This window comes from Triplophysa rosa, linkage group LG14 (assembly GCF_024868665.1).
Source record: "Triplophysa rosa linkage group LG14, Trosa_1v2, whole genome shotgun sequence".
In the NCBI taxonomy this organism is placed as follows: Eukaryota; Metazoa; Chordata; class Actinopteri; order Cypriniformes; family Nemacheilidae; genus Triplophysa; species Triplophysa rosa.
The window spans coordinates 8,372,606-8,396,063 of record NC_079903.1 but is presented as its reverse complement, the minus strand read 5'-3'; the positions used below and the strand labels follow the sequence as shown (position 1 = coordinate 8,396,063).

At 39.2% G+C, this 23,458-nt stretch overlaps 2 protein-coding genes across 2 annotated transcripts in view; one reads left to right on the top strand and one right to left on the bottom strand.

Annotated features, from left to right (window-relative positions):
* Positions 1-16,048, bottom strand: part of arhgap35a (Rho GTPase activating protein 35a) — an 80,003-nt gene extending 63,955 nt beyond the window's left edge. Inside the window, exon 1 of the mRNA XM_057350474.1 lies at positions 15,378-16,048. The gene's annotated coding sequence lies outside the window, so the exon portion shown is untranslated. The remainder of the gene's footprint in view (positions 1-15,377) is intronic.
* Positions 16,049-17,898: 1,850 nt separating this feature from the next.
* Positions 17,899-22,867, top strand: ap2s1 (adaptor related protein complex 2 subunit sigma 1). The gene is made up of 5 exons (XM_057351805.1): positions 17,899-18,042; positions 18,506-18,655; positions 19,296-19,409; positions 20,384-20,443; positions 21,638-22,867. The coding sequence occupies exons 1-5, from the start codon at positions 18,040-18,042 to the stop codon at positions 21,737-21,739; spliced, it is 429 nt and encodes a 142-aa protein (XP_057207788.1). The 5' UTR covers positions 17,899-18,039; the 3' UTR covers positions 21,740-22,867.
* The last annotated feature ends 591 nt before the right edge of the window (positions 22,868-23,458 follow it).

Here is a 23,458-nt window from a genome sequence, read left to right as displayed (position 1 = left end):
ACCAAACTGAATCTCCTCGAGCCCAAAAGTCCAGATCTGTATGAGATTAAAAGAGTGAGCCAGACCCAGCTTTAACACGGCCAATCACAGGCTGCCTCTCTGAACTCTGATCTACCTCTTCTAATCAAACTAGAGAGAGAGAGAGAGAGAGAGAGAGCAGGAAAAAACAGTCAGATTGGATTGCAGCATTTCCCATACAATGCATTTACTGGGGCGGTCAGCCCAGGTATATTAATGGCACCCAAGTATATTTGGCATCGCATTTTGTAATGTTTTATCCATCCGTGATCATGACTGTATCTGTGATCGATTAACTAGTGGATGAACAGCGCTTCCACGTCTTCATTCTTTCCTGACTTGTATGGTGTGAGTGGCACGTGGCCGCGTGTGTGCGAGACCTCGGCCTCTCGTCCGCGTGTGTAGGTAGCTCCGTGTAGTGTTTTTAACTGTCACTTGCATTTAAAATCAAAGAAGCGTTCATAATACAGCAACACATTGTGGAGAAAGGGCAAACCGATGATGTTGCGTTTATAAATCAGGATTTTAGCAGCAGTTAAAGTGACTGATGGTGGCATTCAGTTGTAAAATACAGTATAATGTGACAGATCAGAGAGTAGAAGAAAAGCAAATATCAAGTGTTAACATTAACACGACGCAAACACGATGTGATGATGACACAAATATACCAATTAGTTTGTGACGTCACCAGTGCCACAAGTCTGTCAAAATCCTGTGGGAAACACTGGATTGAACACCATTATTCTCGTGTTTCCCTTCAGGAAAGTGCCAAAATGTTTAGTGCGTGATCTAAAGATTTGCCATTTGTAATCACTTTTAACTTGCACCTCTCCCTTTTGATCCTTGTTACGTTCTTTGGTTTTCTTGTTCCGCCCTGTAGGTAGTCACAGTACCCACAATGCCTGTCATAACTGCTCCGCACCACCCTTCGCATTGCAGGATTTTGATCTCGCCGTGCTCTGGGACTCGCTGTGCTTGCATGAGATTACCCCCCTTTCTTCCCCGTCAATGTCAAATTCTTCCTGAGGCAGAGACGCACGTTGACAAACAGATCTGGACATGTTTTTCAAAACAAAAAGACCAGAAAACAGGCTCACAGATATATTCTTCAATAGTAGAAACTAGACTTCTATATTTTCAACGTGGCATGCGAGTGCACATGGAAAATTTGCGACCTGAATGCTAGGGTGTTCAGGCGCTAAATGCGTTGTTAGCATGTTGCTAAAACATTGTTAAGTTGTTTTAGGTGGTTACTTATTGGCTTAAAGGAAAAGTTCACACAAAAATGAGTTATTGAGTCATATTAAAATATCATAATTTATTCATCCTTACGTCATTCCAAACCTGTATGACTTTCTTTTGCAGAACAAAACTTTCATTGTATGAACACAAAACCAAAGAGACATTTCTCAAAACATCTTCTTTTGTGATCCACAGAAGAAAGAGTCATATACAAGCTTTGTACAACACGAGGGTGAAGAAATGATGACAGAATTTTTATTTTTGTGTGAAGTATTCCTTTGACTCACAAAAGCCAGCCATCCAGTCTCTATGATACAGTATTCTGAGACCTAGTTACAGCTCGAGTCGAGATTTTTCAACCATTTCATCATCCGCCCAACCACTGAGAAAAATCTCACACCTATTCTCAACAAGCCACCTGATACAGGCCTGTTGCTTTAACATCTGTGGTCATGAAGTCATTTGAGAGACTTGTACTGGCCCACCTGAAGGACATCACCAGACCACTTCTTGATCCCCTCCAGTTTGCTTACCGAGCAAACAGGTCTGTGGACGATGCAGTAAACATGGGACTGCATTACATCCTACAACACCTAGACAGACCAGGGACTTACGTCAGGATCCTGTTTGTAGACTTCAGCTCGGCCTTCAACACCATAATCCCAGACCTCCTCCTGCCCAAGCTTACCCAGCTCTCTGTGCCAACCTCTACCTGTCAGTGGATTATTAACTTCCTGTCGAACAGGCAGCAGCTAGTGAGGTTGGGAAAATTTAAATCCAGCACATGTACCATCAGCACCGGAGCTCCTCAAGGATGTGTTCTTTCTCCACTGCTATATTCACTCTACACAAACGAATGCACCTCTACAGACCCTTCTGTCAAACTCCTGAAGTTTGCAGATGACACCACAGTCATTGGCCTTATTCAAGACGGTGATGAATCTGCCTACAGAAAGGAGGTTGCTCAGCTGGCTGCCTGGTGTAGTCAAAACAACCTAGAGCTGAATGCATTCAAGACAGTGGAGATGATAGTGGATTTCAGAAGGAACCCTCCATCACTTCCTCCCCTCACCATCCTGGACAGCACTGTGGATACTGTGGAGTCATTCAGGTTCCTGGGCTCCACCATCTCTCAGGACCTGAAGTGGGAGTCCCACATAGACTCCATTGTAAAGAAGGCCCAGCAGAGGTTATACTTCCTCCGTCAATTGAGGAAGTTCAACCTACCACAGGAGCTACTGACCCAGTTCTACTCAGTGGTCATCGAATCTGTTCTGTGCACTTCAATTACTGTTTGGTATGGCTCGGCCACCAAATCAGACCTACGAAGACTACAACGGACAGTTCGTAGTGCTGAGAAAATTATTGGTGCTCCTCTGCCCACACTTCAGGACCTGTACGATTCCAGAGTGAAAAACAGGGCAAGAAAAATCATCATTGACTCCACACACCCAGCACACAAACTCTTTGATCTGCTGCCCTCTGGCCGGCGCTTTAGAGCACCAAACACCAGGACTTCCAGACACAGAAGCAGCTTCTTCCCCCAGGCAATCTCCCTCCTAAACAGATAACTGCTCCTTAAGAGCAATATTCCACTTCCACTACTCCTATAGTGTGCACTATAGTGCCTTATTATATCTACATCTTATGTATACATGCATATAACACTACCTCTACTTACTAAATTATCCATTTGCACAAGTGTACATACAATATGTTTATTCTACTATATACTACCCTGTACAATGTCTCTTATATGTTATTATCCCCCATTTTCTGTAAAATAGTCTTTATTTTATATATGCACAATTTAGAATCTTTTAGACTGTAAATCGTATTATATTGTATTGTCATTGTGTTGAATGTCTGTACTAGAAGCTTCCAACACCAAAGAAAATTCCTTGTGTGTGCAAGCACACTTGGCAATAAAGCTCTTCTGATTTGAGGCATCATTCATGTCTTTAATACAAAACAAGTTACACTCTGTAGTTTACCATTTCGATACAAATGCTTGTTGCTAATAATTCACAAAAGGGGGTTTAAACCAGCTGTGTAGCCGGAGAAACCGAAGTATGAGTTGGCACGACAGGCCGCAGTGGACATTCCAAAGGTCAAGGCATTGCAACGAAGCCAAAGGTACATTTTTGTAAATGTTATCCACACTGTAGGCAATGGTTAACAAACACAGGCGCTGCCCCGGGACCCAGACAAGATCCAAAAGCCAATCCGCAGAAATCCTGCATCTATCTTTTATCGCTGATGTGCGAAAAAATAAACAAACAAAAAATGCCAGGATCTGTTTCCTCTTGGCCCGCACTAACCTCATTTCTCCAAAGAAGCCCCACACTCACCGAGGGCCAGATCAGGGTTCCTCTCACCCCTGACCCCTGCAGCAAGACAGCGAGGACTTGATTTGCTTGGGTAGATTTAAACAAAGCCCGCACCATGGGACTGTCTGCAGGAAACGCAAGATTACAGTGTGTGTGTGTGTGCGTGCGTACACGCATTCTCTCAAGCATCCTCATTTATTTGGCTTACACGGAGACTGGTCACAAATGTAATGAGGAGAAATGCATGTTGACAACACGTTTCCGAGTGTTTGCGTCGTGACTCGCCCATTCTGGATCTGTTATGTCAACAGACAAAGCGGGCGTCGCACAGACCCCTCCCTCTTCTGCGTGGCCCTCATATTTCAGTTCTTGCATCAAACGTGCGGCATAGAAAACAACAAGAGGCAAAAACTCCGGCAACAAGACACTACCGGACGAACAGCATTCCTCTTCTAATATGCATTTACCTGACAAGGGACCTGAAATTGTGTTTTGTTTTGTCAAAACCACAAACTTTTATTCTTTCTTTGGCTACTTGACACTTTGTGTCATGAGGCAATTAAAGCAGGGTGCACTTAAACATGCTAGGTTAACACCCGTTTTGTTTTTTTATTTGTTAAAAATGTTGGTTTTTAATGTTTCTTGCATTTCATACTCGAGTCAATGTAAATGTCAGTGAAGATGATTCAGGCGAGCCCTAAAAATAGATTTAATTCACAAATAGATCTAACCATGCGTTTTTGGAGTTAAATCACTATTATTAAAGCGAGTGTGAGGTTGAGAGTAGGGATGGGCGATATTATATCGTTTGCGATATACCGGTAGAAATTCCCCACACGATAGGAATTATTCTTCCCGCGATATAAACGATAAATTCTAGTTGATGACGTATTTCTTTGTGAGACCCATTCACAGCTCATATGTGAAGCGAAAACGGGTATAGCGGAGGCGGACGTGAAGCTAAGAAAGTGTTTGCACTAAAAGCTCTAAATCTCGTTTAGGTAGGCACTGTAGATGCATCCGAGTTCATGTTTAGTTTCACTTTCGTTTTATTTAATTTGTTTGTTAAGTATTCATTGATAGTCATAATACGTTACACCACAACATTTAGTTTGGCTAAAAGTATTTATTTAAACATTCGTTTGATGTTGTGCGCGCGTGCGCAGATTGTTTAATATGATTTCTTGCCTGTTATATACAGGATGAACGGAGTGTCCCGTCCTTAGCTTGCGCCCACATGTGCTTTCATAGCGACACAGCGTGCACAGCACTGCTGCCTGTTTATGCGAGTTTGTATTACGTTACTTTAAATAAGTTTATGAGCACATGAAAGCGTGGATTATTTAATTAGATTTCTTCTATCCGCATTTTTCTGTTCTCTTTCTGTAGCGCGAGTCATAGACAGATTCAATATATGTTGCTGTGAGAAGAGAAGGTTCACACAGTTCAAGAGAGAGTGATTGACAGCGTGATGCGATCGTTTCCACTCAACAATAGGCTATATACAGTTTAGGTATGACATGATGTGTTTATTGAGTTTTAGTTAATTTAATCTTTTGAAGTCGAATGTCACTATTATATTTTATATTTACAAAAATACTGTAGGTTTATTTTAGGAGCCTGTTTAATTTGGGGTAAGTTTCATTTTTTGATTAATGTTTGTGTTTCTGAGGCTCTAGACTACATGCAGCTACTATCACTTCAGCAGTGGATGGTGTTATAGATACATCATCATTTGTATCGTTATCGCAACAAATACCAGAAATTATCGTGATAGAGTTTTAGTGCCATATCGCCCATCCCTAGTTGAGAGTGTCTGACATTTGAAGTAATTGTTCTTCGTGGTCTGCTAGTTCCTCTTGACGTTCCTGTGTGTCGCCTTGGATCCCAATCTTCTCGACACTATGACTTTTTCTAAAAAAAAAGCTATACTTGGAACAACATATCCAAATATCCGTCATGATCCCAACACGGGTAATACACCCATCATTTTCGACGCTAGCATATTGATACGACAGCTCCAGCAGATTCAATTTCGAGGCAGATTGAGCAGATAACCATTTAGCAACTGGAAGTGGAACTAAATAAACACAAATCTATTTCCTCTTGCAAGACGCCATATGGAAGCACTAAAATAAAGTGAAGGCCCTTTTCTGCCAGCCTGAATAGCACTTGACTGGCTCTCTCATATGAATGTCATCCATCTTCCCGGCCACGGCACTGTTGGTTTTATAGCTCCTTTCCCTCTTGCCGGTGATAGCGCAGGCATCATTAGCTAAGTGGGACTGAGATGACAAGCCATCACTGGGGCGCTCGATGAAGCCAGGACCAGCACCTTTAAGCAACGCAGCACTTACTCATCGTGAGCGGCTGGCACTGTTGCCAGATAAAGCAAAGTGTCGGGTGGCTGAAGTATGCGCCCAGATATTCTTATCATAAGATGTAAGGAGATGCGTTTGTCATTACGCTGTAAGACACACGTCATAGGAATGACCAATGTGTTAGCAGAATGACAGTGCAGCAAGGGGTCATCTTGAAGCCGATATTTCAAAACTATTTAACAATTTTTTTTGTAGTGACAAAATACTGTTACCTGTAACTTAAAGCTGACATGTATAAACTTAAATTAACAAATTTAATTCAGCTTTACATAGTTTAACTGCTGACTATTTAGACTTTAATACTGTGCTTTTAATATTTGCAAAAGTGTGAATGGGGATCAATTTGAAGCCAAAACATTTCAAAGAATACGTTCAAAGTGTGTTAAAAGGCAAAGAGTCTATAGCTGTTAAATCATGTCTACACTGAATACATGTTAAATCCTTTGCAATTGCAAAATTTCATCCCCTTTACAAGACTTCCACTACAGCCATCAAAGCATCTCTTCCGTAACAAATTCACCAGCGAAATAATAAAGACCATTCAAACAGAACTTCAAAAATTGCCTGCTGAGAGCAATGTTCTAGTTCCATGGATTGAACATAAACATTAAACAGAGGAAACATTGGTCCTCAAAAACAAACACAGCCCCTAACTTTTGCTCATGACGACAACACCTAATTCTACCCAATATACCTTAGAATAGAATATTTACTGACAACGCATGTTTCGCATGCCTGTTCGCAATAAAAAAGATACGTTTAGGAATACTTGCATTTCTGTAATAACCATAAACTATAAAAAACAAGACAAAGACTTCCATGGTGTCATTGCATGAACTTCTCATATAACCTCTAATGTCATAAATTATAAATCTTAACACACACACACACATATTCATCCTTATTCATTCTGTATATATATACATAATATATAAATATGATAAATGTTATGACTAAAGGCATCTAAAAGAAATCAAAACCGTTTTGATGAGGTCTCACTCTGGGAAGCTTTGCCAACACCGTGTCCACACACCAGACATGACATCGCAACTACATTAGAAAATGTATCTGTATCTCCATGTTATTTAAAGATTTTGTTGACATCAGCCTTGACAGCGATATGAAACAAGCTGCAACATAAAGCTGCTTTTCGTAAAAAGTCATCCATTTAAAAAAATAATGGTCTTAAAGGGACAGTTCGCCCAAAAATGAAAATTCTGTCATCATTTAATTTCCCTTACTTTGTTCCAAATCTATCTATATATATATATATTTGTTCTGCTAAACACAGAGGAAGATATTTATAAGAATATCAGTAACCAAACAGATCTCATCCCCCATTTACTGCCATAAAAAGGAAAATAAATACTATGGGAGTCAGTGGGGGATGAGATCTGTTTGGTTCTTCCTGATATTCTTCCAAATAGCTTCCTCTGTGTTTAGCAGAACAAAGAAATGTATACAGGTTTGGAACAGTTTGAGGGTGAGTAAATGATGACAGAATTTTCATTTTGGGTGAACTATCCCTTTAAAAATAACATTCAATTTTTTAATAATTGTATTTGTATAAAAGAGAGTGAAAGATTTTTCAGTCAAGCATTTAAAAACGTTTAAATGTAGTGCATATAGTCGCTGTTCTTCTGAAACCTTGTATGTCCAAATTTGCCGTTTTTGAGGAAATAGAAAATACACTGACAACACAGTATGCAATCATTTAAAAAGTACAAAGTTGGCAAGCACTTTTTAATACTTTATTGATTAGATATTTGCAAAACCCAGTGACATACTAATGACTAATAATAGTGACTAATAATAATGATTTATGACAAAAAATAAGAATGATGGGAATACGACGTTTCAGAAGGACAGCAGCGATATGTAGTCAATGTCAACAATAAATATCTACAAGCTACCCCACTGACGACCTGTACTTAGTGTAGAAACCTGACATAATCGATGTCTGTTAGACATGCTAAACAAGCCTAACTATACAAGACTTCCTTAAAACTGACCAGTCATCCATTAAACCCGGTTGAGTCTGATATGTAGCTTTGCACATCCTGGTAGGAAGGCCTAAAGACGTGTGCGACAGATGTGCATATTACTCAGTCTGCTCTGGCTTTTTTCAACCCTGGCTTCATTCAAACACTGTCTGTCTGCTCCCGAGGTCATTTCGAGACGGCCAATTCCATCATTCCACCCTTGTGGTGACTGAATTTGCTCTGTAAGCACAGGGCAGTGTTAAAGGCTGCCGTAACGAAGTTTCAGCGAGCAGACAGTGTCGCCTAACGGTTTCTGACAAGGTGTTGGCCTTCCGACACTCCGAGCGCCTTCTGAAGTTTAAGCACAGACGTAAAGAGACAGGAGAAAGAAAGAGATTACGAGAACTCATGATAGCATGATGCCTTCACTCATTTGCACATTCGGGGCGTTTTGAATGCCCGTTCTCTCATGACTGCTCATTTTCCTGTGATTAAACCTGCCATATCTAATTATACATCACGCCGCAACGGCTCTCTCCCTTTGCCTGGCAGGTGGTAACTTAAGTTGTAAATTGCCCGAGTGTGTCTGAATGGTAACCGATGAAGTCATGATCTAATTCTACAAATACCAGAGGCAAATCACGCCACTAATATCCGCCGAATCTACGCACGCAATCGTGAAATGGGTGGCAAGCGAAGCGAGCGTTTTTAATTTTGACGATCCGTTGACCAGTAGCAAATCGCAGCTTTAGGAATGGAGGTATGTAATAATGTTCATACCCCACAGAGAGACGTAACATGCAGCTAAGCCCTTTCATATGGCAGGCAGTCTATTACATCTTGTTTTTTACTCACCCCCAACTGGGGGCATTTTTGGTGGACATCCTGCAGGAAACTCAGCGGCGCTGGAGGCAAAGGGGGAATCCCAACAATCGCAATGTAGCGTCAAAATTGCAGGGGCAACTAGAGGAAACAGTGTCTGAGAGGCTCCAAACAAGAGAAATGGAGAACGAGAGAAAAACACTGGCAGTTTCTTCGCTATTTCAGCACCAAAGAAACACCAAAGCATGTCAGAGGTAAAACTTTGAATGATGGGAGGAGGCTTTGATGGACTCTACTTGTACTTCGCTTTGGTGAGAAGAAAAACTACTAAACGCTAACATACCCGAGGCCCACAACACCGATGCAAGTCAGAAAAAGAGCACGGTTTTGGCAGGAGCCAGCTATAAACCGTCTGTGGGAGGGTGAATTCCTGAATGTTACACAAAGTTCTTCCTGTGGGCCATCTTTGCTCCCGGTCTGACTTGCTCGGTTTGTCGGCCTCTCTAAATTCCAGATGCTCTCATCTGTAGGTAAAATGCTGAGTCATTGAGAAGTGCTCTCAAGGCCACAGGAGTGGCTCGAGACCGCAGAGACTGATTATTGACAGAACGTGCGTTGCCCATCCAAAGAGCCGATGCAGTTTCCGGGAACGTGCGCTGGGGAAATGGTTGGAGGGCCGCGTTTTATGACTTTAAAAGGGTACTAGACCATTTGCCGAGAGCTTCTGTACATTTGCGATCAAGGGCTCGACGTCTACGAAGAGGAAACTAAAGCAGAACCACAGATAGCAAAGGTCATAACAAAAGGAACATCCTGAAACTTCATCGCCATGGACACCATTCTTTAAAACAATGCGACTTGCCATTGTTGCGAGCAACTGAAAACTCTGACAATGGATAGCTCCCTGCTTTAGATGCGAGGGTCGCCACCCCCTCGCCATCCAGCGATGACAACAGATGCGTTAAAGGCATAGTTAAAGGGATAGTTCGCCCAAAAATGAAAACTCTGTCATCATTTACACACCCTCAGGTTGTTTCAAGCCTGTATACATTTCTTTGTTTTGTTGAACACAAAATTAGATATTTTGAAGAATTTAGTAAAAAACTGTTCTGGAGCACCTTTGACTACCATTTTATTTTTCTTACTATGGTAGTCAGTGATGTCCCAGAACTGAAAATTACTAACATTCTTCCAATTATTTTTCTCTGTGTTCATCAGAACAAAGTAATTTATACAGTATGAAATTACTCGAGGGTGAGTAAATGATGACAGAATTTTCATTTTGGGGTGAACTGTCCCTTTAAGGAAATAAAACATTTCTCATAATTGCTCACCTTCATGCCATACCAGATGTTTATAACTTCCTTTCTTTAGTTGACAAACAAATAATTTCATATTAAAATGCATATTAAAAACATGACAACAATTCATGATTTAAAGTTATCGACCTGTCGCCATAGTTGATCTTTGCTGATATCGTTGTTTACGTGGATATACTGCGTATCAATCATTTAAAAAAACTCAAATTAATATTTAGCTTTAGAAGGCTCACATTATCCCATTAGAGCCATTTGGACTACTTTAATAATAGATGGATCACTTGTGATGAGCTGAAATAAGGAAGTCATAAACATCTGGGATGGCACAAGGATAAGTAAACTATGAGAACGTTTCATATTCAGGTCAGGGTTTTTCCTGCATAGGAAAATCGGAGGCGGCCGCCTCCGTCAAATGTCGTGCCGTCTCAGGCTCTCACCAAAATTATGTTGCGAGTCTTCACAAGAAATGCTGCGTGCATTTAACAGACTGTCATTTGTAACTGCAGTTGCAACATTACGCCACAGTGGAGGCGCTGTTTCGCTATCAGCACACTGAGGCACTAAAAAGAGTTCCAGAACAAGAGCCAGCCTGTTTCACGGCTGTTTGTTTTGCATCCAAGTACGTTTAATTTCTTGAAATTTATTAAATTAACATGACGTACATGTCTTTAGCTGTGCAGTTGGATCGTTGAATCAGCGTATACTGTACACAGCGAGTTCGCCAGTATGAACGCACATTGCGTTCAGAATGACTCGCACACGAATGACTCATTTGAACCGATTCATTTAAACTATTGAACTTTTCTGTCAATAGCGAATATAAGAGATCTTGAATCATTTAAAGTGAACCACAGAGAATGCAAGATGTGAATGAGCTTTGCTCATTTAGAAAGACTGGTTAATTCAGTTGGCTATTGTGGGCTGAAAAGTTAGTTGAAATGATAAAAAAGCTTTATTTGATTAAAAAACATTTCTGTTTGGTTGAATAAAAGTAATGTTTTATATAACTTAATAATTGTCATTTTTATCTAATTTTATTAGAACTTTTAATATGTCAAACTCAAAGTCACTTTGGTTAAGCCACTTAAAGGTACGGTAGGCCTACGTGTGTGTGTGTACAAGATCAGGATGGCACCACCTCCGCCTCATTTTGAGCCAGGAAAAACCCTGCAGGTTAACTACTCCGTTAATTTCTAGTAAACGCAAATGCAACATCAAATTTGACTTGAGAATTTTCTGTAGAGCCAATCACATCAATTTGTTCTCATGTCAATAAAAGAACAAAGGGTTTACGGGTAACACACCACCTAAAAACTTAGCAAAGTTAGAAATACTTCTTGTTTGCTATAAAATGTCTTAAATCATAAAAAACAGTAGGAGCAGATTTCCTTATGGAAATTTGGATCCTCATTACAAAATGCCAGTTTCCTACCCTTGTAATCCAGCCTCAAACAAGGCATCCATTCAGAACAGGAGTGGTGTAATCTGGAGAACGCATGCTAAACCGGCTATAATTAGCGCCTTGCTTTATCAAACACAACCCAATTCTCAACTGGACTCACTTTTTCTCCACATCAAACCACTACACTAAAAGCATTTCAGGTTTCATTCTTGTCATTCTTTGTAAATTGCCTGAAAACAATGACTGTCAGAGTAAATTTCACTCTAAGAAGCGTGACAATCCAAGACTAGGGCATAGTTCAAGAACGTCATAGTCAATACTCAGTGCCTACATTTATGAGCCATCTGCTTGTTTTTCCATACAAACAATACATCTACAGCCTGTTAAGGACCACACATTTGAATCAAATAGTATTGCTTGCAATAAACAAATCTTGACAAGCGTGGGCGAGTGAGAAACTGTGAGTGACTTGCTTGAGTAAAAGTCACCTCTGCAATGCTGGTTGCTAAGGCATTGCTAGGGTCACGCTCGCTGGCCCACCCCAAATCTGGATTATATTCCAGCCTCTTGATATGGCTTGGGTTCCTCCTTCAACATAAATCTATGGAATTTCTTTCCAGCTTTATCGTTTGCCAGGGAAAAAGTGTAATTCAAGGGAAAAAATGACACCTAAAATACCCAATCTGAAACTTCTGGCAACACGTTCTATTGGCCAGACATTTGGCAGATGATCAGTGGCTAGAGTTTGAAACACAGCAAAGGGCTTAAACAGATCACAGAAGCTTCTGTTCGTGCAAAACACACAGATATTAGCAAAGGATGAAAGCATATAGAGACGTGCTTGTCCGACAAATGCTCCTATTAGTAATCATTTCAACCACAATTGACTAAATATCATACAAACTATGGCTAGATCTGCAGCTACAGCTGCAAATTAATACATATAGACTGTCCTATCTGTATAGCCATGGAAAAAATAAGAGACCATTCCAAATTTTCTAGATGTATTGTTGTCATTCCAGTTCAGTGTCTGTTGAATTTCAACCAAATCAAGTCAACCAAAGGAAATGTGAAAGACTGACAGCATGACAAGACACATGAAAACTGTGATCAAAATCCAAGTTATCATAAAAAAATTAAAATAAAAAATATGTTTTAAACTTTTCCTAAATACATGTACAAATATGACTGTTGTTTTGCATAAAAGTGAATGTGAACTTGTTTTCTTTTAAGTATTTGAGGTCTGAAGTATTTGAGCATCTTTTCTGTTATTTTGACCTGTTTCTCCCGTTTCTATTTTTTGCAAATAAATACAATGTTTTTATTTGAAATTTGATAAGAATATGGTTAGTAGTTCACAGAATTTAACAAAAATTATAATTTTACCTAAACAAAATACATATAAATGGTAAATTCAGAAAACTGTAAAAATAATTTAATCTCTATTATTTCCGTGGCTGTATATACTCATATAACCACAAACATATATTATTATATGTATGTGAGGTAACAGAAACAAGACGAGAGATGAGCAATCCGACTCACATAAATTTATGACTCTTATCAAGCATTTCCATCGGCCAGCTCGAAATGTTTGTGAACTTCTCGGAAAGCAAAGCCGATTCTGGTACAGATTGCAATCGCTCCGTCTCTGCGAGGTCTGTCTACCTGTTGCGGAGACACGACAACAGTTTGATTCGGCTTCTGCACTGAATACCTAACCAGCCATAAGGAAAGCTCTTGCAAAACTCTCTCCGCAACCTCAGCTATTAACCTTCACTTAGAGTGCGCACAACGGTAAGAAGAAACATGACAGTTGTGCTCAAAGCCTGAAGAGTTTGATTACATTGAACCCAGCTGCATTCTTTACATTATGGCTGGGGGCTCGGTGGGGTCTCCGTTCAGAAACTGAAGATCATATAGAAAAGTACAGATACTTGAACGAAAGTTTACACTGCGTAACAGGAAGTCGTATAGCTACCATGATTGGTGATTTATTTACTGTTTAATACAGGAACAGTGTTCAGGTACGTGAGCACTGTTGCTAAGTTTTAGAGGAATGTACTCCCTGCAACCTTACCAAAAGAGTCATGATTAAATACCACTTCAAAGGAGCACAGTGTTCAGACGGAGGGCGCCCAGGGGTGATATTTACTTACAAACAACCAGGTGAACGATCATAGGGCGTTAGGCAGTAAACCGAAACGTTACTGTTAACTATTTACGCAATTAATCTGACCGTAACATTTTTAAACGCCCTGGAAATGTGCCAGTTTACCCTTTTGCCACTATTCGATGAAATATGGGAAATGCCCAGGGATTATGTCTGAACGCACATTCCAGTCCTTCAATCCTGATTTGATGAACTTTCATCTGCATGACTTTATCTAAGGACTACTCGCTCGCACTGATATTTCGGAGTATCTTCAAAATCCTGACGTGTCTTCCCGAAGAACTAACTGTCAGATTCGATTGATGTTACGTTGTCAACGGGTTTAAAAATGATACTACTACTGAATCAACAGGGCAGCACGTCACGAAAACATCTTTTCTGTAGCAAAAGTTTAGCCTATCAGCTATGTGGCCTATAAGGGCCACAGTCTAATCTGTTACACGCCTGACAGTCCAGGCAGTAAAACAAATATACACCAGCGACCATGCATTCAAAAACCACCACCTGGAATATATAAAGTAATGGGACTGTGCCAAGTTTAGACAGGAAATTTACTATAGTTAGGGAGACAAAGAACAATCTAATGTTAAAATAATACTATTAGTTAGTACTTGGAAAAACTAACAAGAACAAGAGAGTATTGGTGGTCATATTTGGCCATTTTAAGATAAACAGCACAGGCTGTTTTCAAAACACCCAAATATCAACCACATAATGAAGACCTGTCCGTATCTTTAGTATGTATTATATCAGACCTCATGAGACACCAGGAAACATTTTAGCAGCAGACAATGTCAAACCAAATACAGGGCTTTTATCCAACCCAGTTAGGCCCGTAACTTCAGTAACGTGAAAATAAATAACCTCAAACATACTAAATAAGAGCATGCATACTAATTTCTAAACTGGCGAGATTGAAGCGTCATACAACAGGAGTGAATGGATCAGGAATGAAGAGAAACATGCCATGAGTTTCTGTCTGTAGATGGGAACAGGTCACTATCAGCTGTTTTTGGATAGTCACCAACTTATTGCATTTTACAACCAAAGTCATATCTTTCTCAACTAACCAAATAATTGTGTCCAGGACAAAATCAGTAACTTGTCGTCATTTGGATGATTATGTAAACCATTATTGCTTTTTGTCCAGACAGAGTAACGTTACAAACAAGCAATGTATAACAAATATTTGAGAGAGAAACGTCAGTACTTTAGTAGGGTGATGCAACGTTATAACAGAAAGACCATTTCTCGCTCGCCCATTTCCAACAGGGTTTACACAAACGCCTACAGTTGATAAATATTATTGGTCGTGATTGTTACAAACCAACATGGATTTTAAATTGAATTAGAGTCGTATTTTAAGACATTTGACAGCTTTAAGTCTGGATATATTCATTTATCGTATAAGCTGGGACGAGAGAACATGTTTCAAAGCAAATATGTATCAAACTCTTGATCCGGCTGAGGGAACAATATAGCAAATGATCGCAACATTATGGAAGCCACTCTTTCAGTCAACTGAGATAATAAACCTACCAGCCCTTATCATTTCTCACATACAAAGTGAAACAGCTCAGTAAAAGAGTTTTTATAGCCTGGGGTATTTTCATAACAGCAAGCGAATTAAAACTTCAAGCAGTTTGATACAGTGGAATTTGCATGTAGGTAATACGGATGAAAGGGGAATAAAAAGACTGGCGCATACCACAGCATGCCTCTCTCTTTCACTCCTGAATCTGCAGGAGCCGGTTGAGGAAATTCATCAAGATGAGAAATAAAAGGAATAATAGTCCAGCAGGAGTCCCGTAAACATCAACGTTTGCCTTCCGCAGCTGTCCGATCCCGATACAATCCCTTCTTTCAATGACGGATCGTATTCTCAAAGTTTACAACAATCTGATTTGCGTGTCTCTTCCCGATTCCAGCACAAAAGACGAAAAAACATCGAAGAAATCTGACTGGAATATCAGATCGCCGTGTTTCTTCACGGAAAGAGGGGGCGTTGAAAGACAGAGAGGAAAAACAGCGTTGTATCGTTGTCTTCCCTTGGGTTCACCACGTTGTTTTTGAGCACTTAAAATTTCCTTTGTTGTGTCCAAAACATCTCGAGTTGCTCATGTTCATCGCACAGTTCAATCGTAAACACGCAGTCTGACGAAGCACGGCGCGATTCCCCGCCGAGGAAAAAAGGACTTCTCCCAGCGTAAAAGCGAAATTTAGTGATGGCGCGTGTGCGAATGCGTGTGTTAATGTGTTTTTTCAGCTTCCCAATAATGGCGGCCCTTCTCCCGTCCTCGGTCTCTCCTCCCTCCTCTGCTCCGAGAGAATAGGGGGAAAAGCTGTAGTCTCGCGCATGGACACAATTACCACGCACACACGAGCGCGCACACAGTCGGTATTATAACGCGAGCACATTTTCGACTGCGCTGTTGTCCAGTGGTGATGATCATCGGTATTATAATTTTCAAAGCTGTTTTTTCATGTATAAACTGTTAAATGTATAAATCATTTGATATAAACAAATACCATGTTTTATCTACATTTCCGTATGAGTTTTATAAGTTATATACGCTATATAAGGAAACCTGGCCGGTTTTGAAAAGGGTTTTATTTTAGTAATTTATAAGGCTTTGACCATGCAATGTGTTTTTTCTTGCAACTCTTATAAATTGGAATTTGAAAAGATGTTTACAGTTGTTTACTTTTAGGCATACAAAACTAATACAATTACTAAATAATACTGAATGGTTGAAAGGATTACAAAAACAGAAGCCAAATTCAGACATCCAAATATTTGCAATTAATCATTATAGTATTTATTATGACACAGTTCATTAGTAAAAACACCCAACATCCAAAACAGCAGCCTTTCACAACAACCTACTCTGGTGAAGTGAAGAAACTGCGAGAGGTCTCTACTCCCACCTCTGGACTGCAGCTGAAATATTTCTCAGTCCCAAGGGCCACCACATTCTTTGCTCTCACAGTTGTGCAATGTCTTAACAATCAGAGCCCTAACCCCCCCAACCCCCCCCCCCTCAATATGTGCAGAGACCCTAGCCAACTTTTCTGGACAATGTAGATCCATATGCTTCTAGCATAATGTAAACAGCTCCTGGAAAAGAAGTGTGGTGATGACAAATCTTATTATTTATATAACAATGCCATATATCAATATGCAAATAAGTAAAAGTTAATGTTTTCAGACTGTTTTTATGTCTAGGACGAGGCTGTTAGGCTGAGACCTTAAAGTGATAGTTCTGTCATCATTCACTCACCCTCTTGTCATTTCAAACCTGCACGGCTTTCTTTCTCCCACAGAACACAAAAGAAGATATTTTGAAGAATGTTGTTAACTGGCCCCCTTTCACTTGCATTGGTTTTGTGTCCACACAATAGAAGTGAATGGGGGACGTTGTTGTTCGGTTACCAACATTCTTCAAAATATCCAAATATATAGTCTTTTGAGTTCTGCTGAAAAAGAAAGCCATACAGGTTTGAAATGACAAGAAGGTGAGTAAATGACAGAATATTCCTTTAAAGTGATGTCTGGATGTGTAGGCTAAATCTAGGCTATACAGGACAGCTTTTTTTTTTTTTTTGTTATTGGTTGTTGCACTGTCTGTATTCCTATATTTAAAACTAAATAGCCATTCATTGACACTCTTACAATAATAAAAATAAAAATATAATTCATTGCTATAAAAATAAACAGAACGATTGTATTCGGTAGCTGTTCATTTATTTCCAAAAACTGAGACAAAATAAATACATTTATTTAAATAAAATTCTTCAGAGCACATTATTATTTGTTTCAGGCTATTATTGCGCCCTGTGGTCTATTTCATGCTGTTATTTTATTAATTTACATTTTACATGTATTTATTTGGTGGACGCTTTTATCCAAAGCGACTTACAAGTAGGAGAGCATATAAACAGTACCGTTAGCTTACAAGGCCAATTTACAAGTTCATTAACAATAACCTATTATATATTAAGATATAAATAATATAACTCTGTGTTTATAAAGTGACACTTTTATTAAATTTTAGAGTCTTTCGAGTCTTTTTTTTAATCTTTCGAGTCATGTGCTATCATCGTAAGCATTAAACCTGATTCAACATGGTACTTGTAGTCTTGGAGTCACATTTTCTTCATGTGCTTCTTGAATAATGTTTGCCATTCGAAACTACAATACCCACAATCTCCAGCGCCAACGGCCTTCCGCTCGCATCCTGTCCGATGGGTGGAGACAGCGGACGGCTATAGCACATAGCTCAAACTGCGATTGTTAAATTTCCTCAAATAGATCAATTAAACATTGATTAAATAACACAGACGTCCTGGACTTATAAACACAGAACACAATGGTAAGTCTTGATACTTGGTCTAGTGGTTTCATTGGCTTGATTCAATATTTAGAGTGTCAATTCGCCTCAGCTAACAGGCTAGTGTGATAACGTTATATGTCGACAACAGAAACATAAACCAAGGTGATAAAATAATGCTATAAAATGTATACTACAGTTACCAGTCTTTTGGTAATTTAATATTATTTAATCCGTCTTCATATAGAAATGAGCTGTGAATGAGTAAAAAGGCTACATGCCATCGCCTGGCTATTTTGTGCAAGTTTCTGCAAAGCAAGTGTATTATTTATTCTTATTTATATATGATGGCATTTAAATCGGCACCCATAGTAGCACGAGAACTTAAATTTAGTGATGCTATCCCCTGAAACAACAAGGTCCTGCATCAGTTGGCTTTATTGGATGAAATTAAAGATTTTTAAGATTAAGCCTTAACTTTTCTTTTTTTCCCGCTTTTGTGCAGATCCGCTTTATCCTCATCCAGAATCGGGCAGGAAAGACCAGACTGGCCAAGTGGTATATGCAGTTTGATGATGATGAGAAACAGAAGCTTATTGAAGAGGTTCATGCTGTAGTGACAGTCCGTGATGCCAAACACACCAACTTTGTAGAGGTACAACACTTCATACACATTGACAGCTGGATATGTTTTTCATAAAGTCCATTCTATAATGTTTTTAAGTGATAGTTCGCCCAAAAACTGAAAATTCCGTCATCATTTACCCGCTTTATTGTCATTTCAAACCTTTTTGACTTTCTTTCTTCCGCAGAACACAAAAGAAGATATTTTGAAGAAAGTTGGTAACCGAACAGCACTGCCCCCAATTCACTTGTAATATTTGGACACAAACCAATGCAGGTGAATGGGGGCCAGTTAACAACATTCTTCAAAATATCTTCTTTTGTGTTCTGCGAAAGAAAGTCATAAAGGTTTGAAATGACAAGAGGGTGAGTAAATGATGACAGAATTTTCATTTTTGGGTGAACAATCACTTTAACTCATGATACAGTATCTTGCATCAAATATTCATTTTTAGACAATTTATATCCAGTTAAAATGAACTGTAATGCAAAAACGAGTCATTAAAACATAAAACACAGTAATATATCACTGTTTTAAATAACTATACACCAAACATGAAGATTCTCAATATTATTGTATCACTACACCCAGATATCAACATAATATATTGGATGGCTTTGTCCCTGCAGATACCCTCTCTGAATTTATGTTCTGTTGTTTTTCTTTGCAGTTCAGAAACTTCAAAATCATTTACAGGCGGTACGCCGGCCTGTATTTCTGTATTTGTGTGGATGTGACGGACAATAACCTGGCTTACCTGGAGGCTATTCACAACTTTGTTGAGGTAAACCATATCCAAATCAAGCCAGTAAAATTCTTAAATAAACAAAATCTAAATGTCATTAGCTGTGTTTCCTGCATTTAATTCAGCAGCTAAATAGCGTAATAATCAGAATTCTTAAATACTAAATTGATTACACAGCACAGAATCCATAATTATAAATCGTTCTTCTGCATCAGTAATAACACCTAAATGCAGATAAGATATACAGGCTCTTACGTGACGTTTAGGATGCTTAGTTAGAAACCTAAATAGACTTTAATGAGCGTCTCTAATGTGCAGCATGATAAATGGCCTCAGAACAGTTTGCATTGATGTGCTTTGAAAGCGTGTGCCTGTTTGTTCTTAAATACCAGACATATCAATATAAGCACACTCTTGTGGTCATTAGAAGAAACACTGTTAACTCATGTTGATATTTATGTATATGCTATAGGATTTCTAAATAGATTTTTTGCAACAAGATGAAAACAATCTTCAGTCAAACAAACAGGTAAATTAAGGGACCCCAGAGCTGCGGGGAGCTCTCTTGCTGGCGTTATTTTCCATGTTTTAGAGACAGATGGAATGTGGCCATGAGGGAAACCAGCGGCCCGGAGTTCAAGAACATTGTGAGATGGAATGCTAGGACTTCCTCTGACCCTGACTGTAAACAACTCCCCCGTCATATTCCCGCATCACTTGGACCCAAACCAGCCCATATGCTGAATGTCACCGGATTAAAAGCAACATCACAGTCACCCAGACACTGCTACTACTAACCTAAAAGCAGCATCAGTCATCGAAAATTATACATTTATTCAAATTAGAATCTGAGCTCTTAAAAAAATACAGGCCACGTGATGTCAAACTAATAAAAATGTTGTGTTACCCGTATTTCTTGAGTTCAGGGTTTAGACAGTTGGTTGTTTGTCATAAGTAGACACTAGTTACAATGAAGCTGTTTGTAACCAATATGTTTTCCTCGTACTCAACAGGTTTTGAATGAGTATTTCCACAATGTGTGTGAATTAGATCTGGTGTTCAATTTCTACAAGGTAGGTGTACAACTTCCTTTACGTTACACAAATAAAAGAACAGCGTTAAGTTTATAAGTACCATTATCGATTTGCGTGATTTCAGTGATTTGGGCTTGTGTATAACGTAAATGTTCTTTATATTTAAAGATACAATCTGTAACTTTTACCTCTATACCACCATCTTAGTTTGAGACATAAAATTGCAGGTTCGTTTTATAATTTCTCTTCACGTGAGTTGAAGCCAAGTTAGTTTATGGAAGTTGTGTCACTCGGCGGCCATGTTTGCAACGCCTCTAGGCAGCCATTTCAGTCATAGCAAGACCACTGTCCTATCTCTTTGAATGAGGGAAGACAGATTTTTCTAAAATCGCTGTCAATTAAATAGCATATATCCAGCCAACAGTTAAACCTGACAGCAACGTTTCCATAACTTTTGTTTTTAGATCTCAGATTGCGCTAGAAAATATTTTTTTTGAAGGTCGCTTCAGCCACTCGCAAGACTGTGTAGAGCTCCGCCCCATAGAATCGTCAGTCTTTATCGATTGACCAATGGCTCTTTTTATTACTAGAGCGGCCATGTTTTCCCTTCCTATTCATAGTAATGGCAGTGCCCAGGGTTGGGAATCGAGCTTCAGTACATCATATCCACAAAGCATTTCAGTGAAAGGGACATTAGAGATTCACCGGCAGACAAACGGCCCAACCAGCCAAAACTAGAGAGAGATAAAGATGTAATTAGCTCTGTGTTTCAGCAGTAATGCAGCACCATGGCAACAGATAGTTGATGCATAATTACAACAGTCATACAATTAAGAAGATGCATTTGCTGCCAGAGAGAGGCTGCCATTAAAGGAAAACCACAAGTAATTATAGAAAAAAAGAGTTGCTCTGGGTAATTACATTTGATTTCTGCCGCACTCATTACACAATGTATTTTTGAATCCACCTACTGTGGGAACCGAGTTTTGCCCACACTTAAGCTGGTGAGCAAACAGCAAGCTGATTTAGGTTTGATAAAAGACCAGAGAAAAATTTCTCAATGTTAAAAATCAGCCTGATCTTTCAATCCTAAGCAGTGTCCTTCGGATACATTTTGTTATACTGGTTGGAAGTCTCTACATATCCTAAAAGTAAATCATAACAGAATGTTCATATTTTGGGTGAACTGTTTCTTTAAGAGCAAACTTAAATTGATGTGTCTTATTGTTGTAGGTATACACGGTGGTGGACGAGATGTTTCTTGCAGGAGAGATCAGAGAGACTAGCCAGACCAAGGTCCTCAAGCAGCTCCTTATGCTGCAATCTCTGGAGTAGAGAGGTCATTGGTGTCTAGCCCTGTCAATCAATCAGTTATTCACCATTGCAGCTGGCCCCACCCACCCCGTTGCAATCAAGCCACAACCTGTGTTTGTGTGTATGGGTGTAGTCGTGCTAAAAACGCAACCGTAAACATTTCATCATTTCTTTACATCTTTATATCACATCCACAATTGAAGACTCTGCATTTTTGCTTTAGGTTGATTATAAATTTGAATTCCCCTGTTATTTAGTATTGACCTAATTACTTCTCTGCATGCTTTGGCAATGCCAGAATCGAATACTTAAGCAATTTTATAGCACAGTAGATTTCAAAGGATCTGACTGGCAACCTCTCCAAGCACATTCATTAACACTAAAACCAGAGAACGGCCGACGCTTTGGCCAAAAACTGCCGTGGCATTGAAGTGTCTCGCTTTTGCAGGATCTACACTCTACACTACTATCCCTAAAAACATTTATGTTGAATAATTCCTCCCCAAACACATGAAGACAATACTGTCTGATGGTGAAATGTTCAAATTAAATGTTCGATAACCACAATTTAACCAACCGTTTAGTCCAATATTTTCCTGCTACTTGCATAAAGCAGTACTGTGAAGTTTCTTTTTGTGTTGTGTACATACACATGATCTATGCGTATATTTTAAGTGTAATTTTGATGAACTAACCGGTCATTCCAGTCGTCTAAACAAGTCTCTGTTGCCACTTGTTGCAATTGCATTGAAATCTGTGGGCTGAGTGGAGAACCAGAGCCAGCGATGAGGGAGCAGTTTACAGAACAAGGTTACGTGGAAGAATGAAGCTCTGGGACATGACAAAAGATGGTCTAGTTTTAATTTCCCCTTTTGTGGCGATGGCTCCCTCACTCCAAAAGCTCTATGGCAACTGCTCAACCTTGAAACTTTCCATTACAGTTCGATTCAAAAGTTACTGTCTTTATTTTGTACGTGTTTCATATTGTTTTTTGTCCCTTCTACCTTAGTCAAAATTAGATTGGCCTATTCATCCATTCATAAGATTGCAGAGTTAAAGTTGGTATAAGTGGTATTACTCTTGTATGTGTTCCTAAAAGTGTGTGTATATATATATCCATGAAGGCGAAATAAAGAAATAAGCCTGAAATTAAGTGTGTATTCTTTATATAACAATCTTGCATTTTTATCACTCACTGTATGTTCTTGAAGAGCTGGATTCTTTAAATGTATTATGCTGCCATCTATCTGTGATAACATCAATTACACGAACATTTCAGTAGGGTTAAAATTTGTGGTGACCAGGATTATATTTCACAAACAAATTCTACTCTAGGATTTCCCAGTCAGGGTTTGTGTAATGTCATGATCATTTTTAATGATCGAATATCATGCATTTACTTCATTTCACACTTTATGTGTGATTTCTATGATAAAGACAGACCTTAAAGAGATGGTTCACCCAAAAACGAAAATTTTATCATGATTGTTCCAAACCTGTATAAAATTCTTTGTTCTGCTGAACACAAAGGGAGATATTTGTAAGAATGTCAGTAGCCACACAGATCTCATCCTCCATTGACTCCCATAGTATTTATTTTCCCTACTATGGCAGTAAATGGGAGATGAGATCAGGTTGGTTACTGCCATTCTTCCAAATGTCTTCATTTGTGTTTATCAGAACAAATTTATACAGGATTGGAACAATCTGAGGGTGAGTGAATGATGACAGAATTTTCCT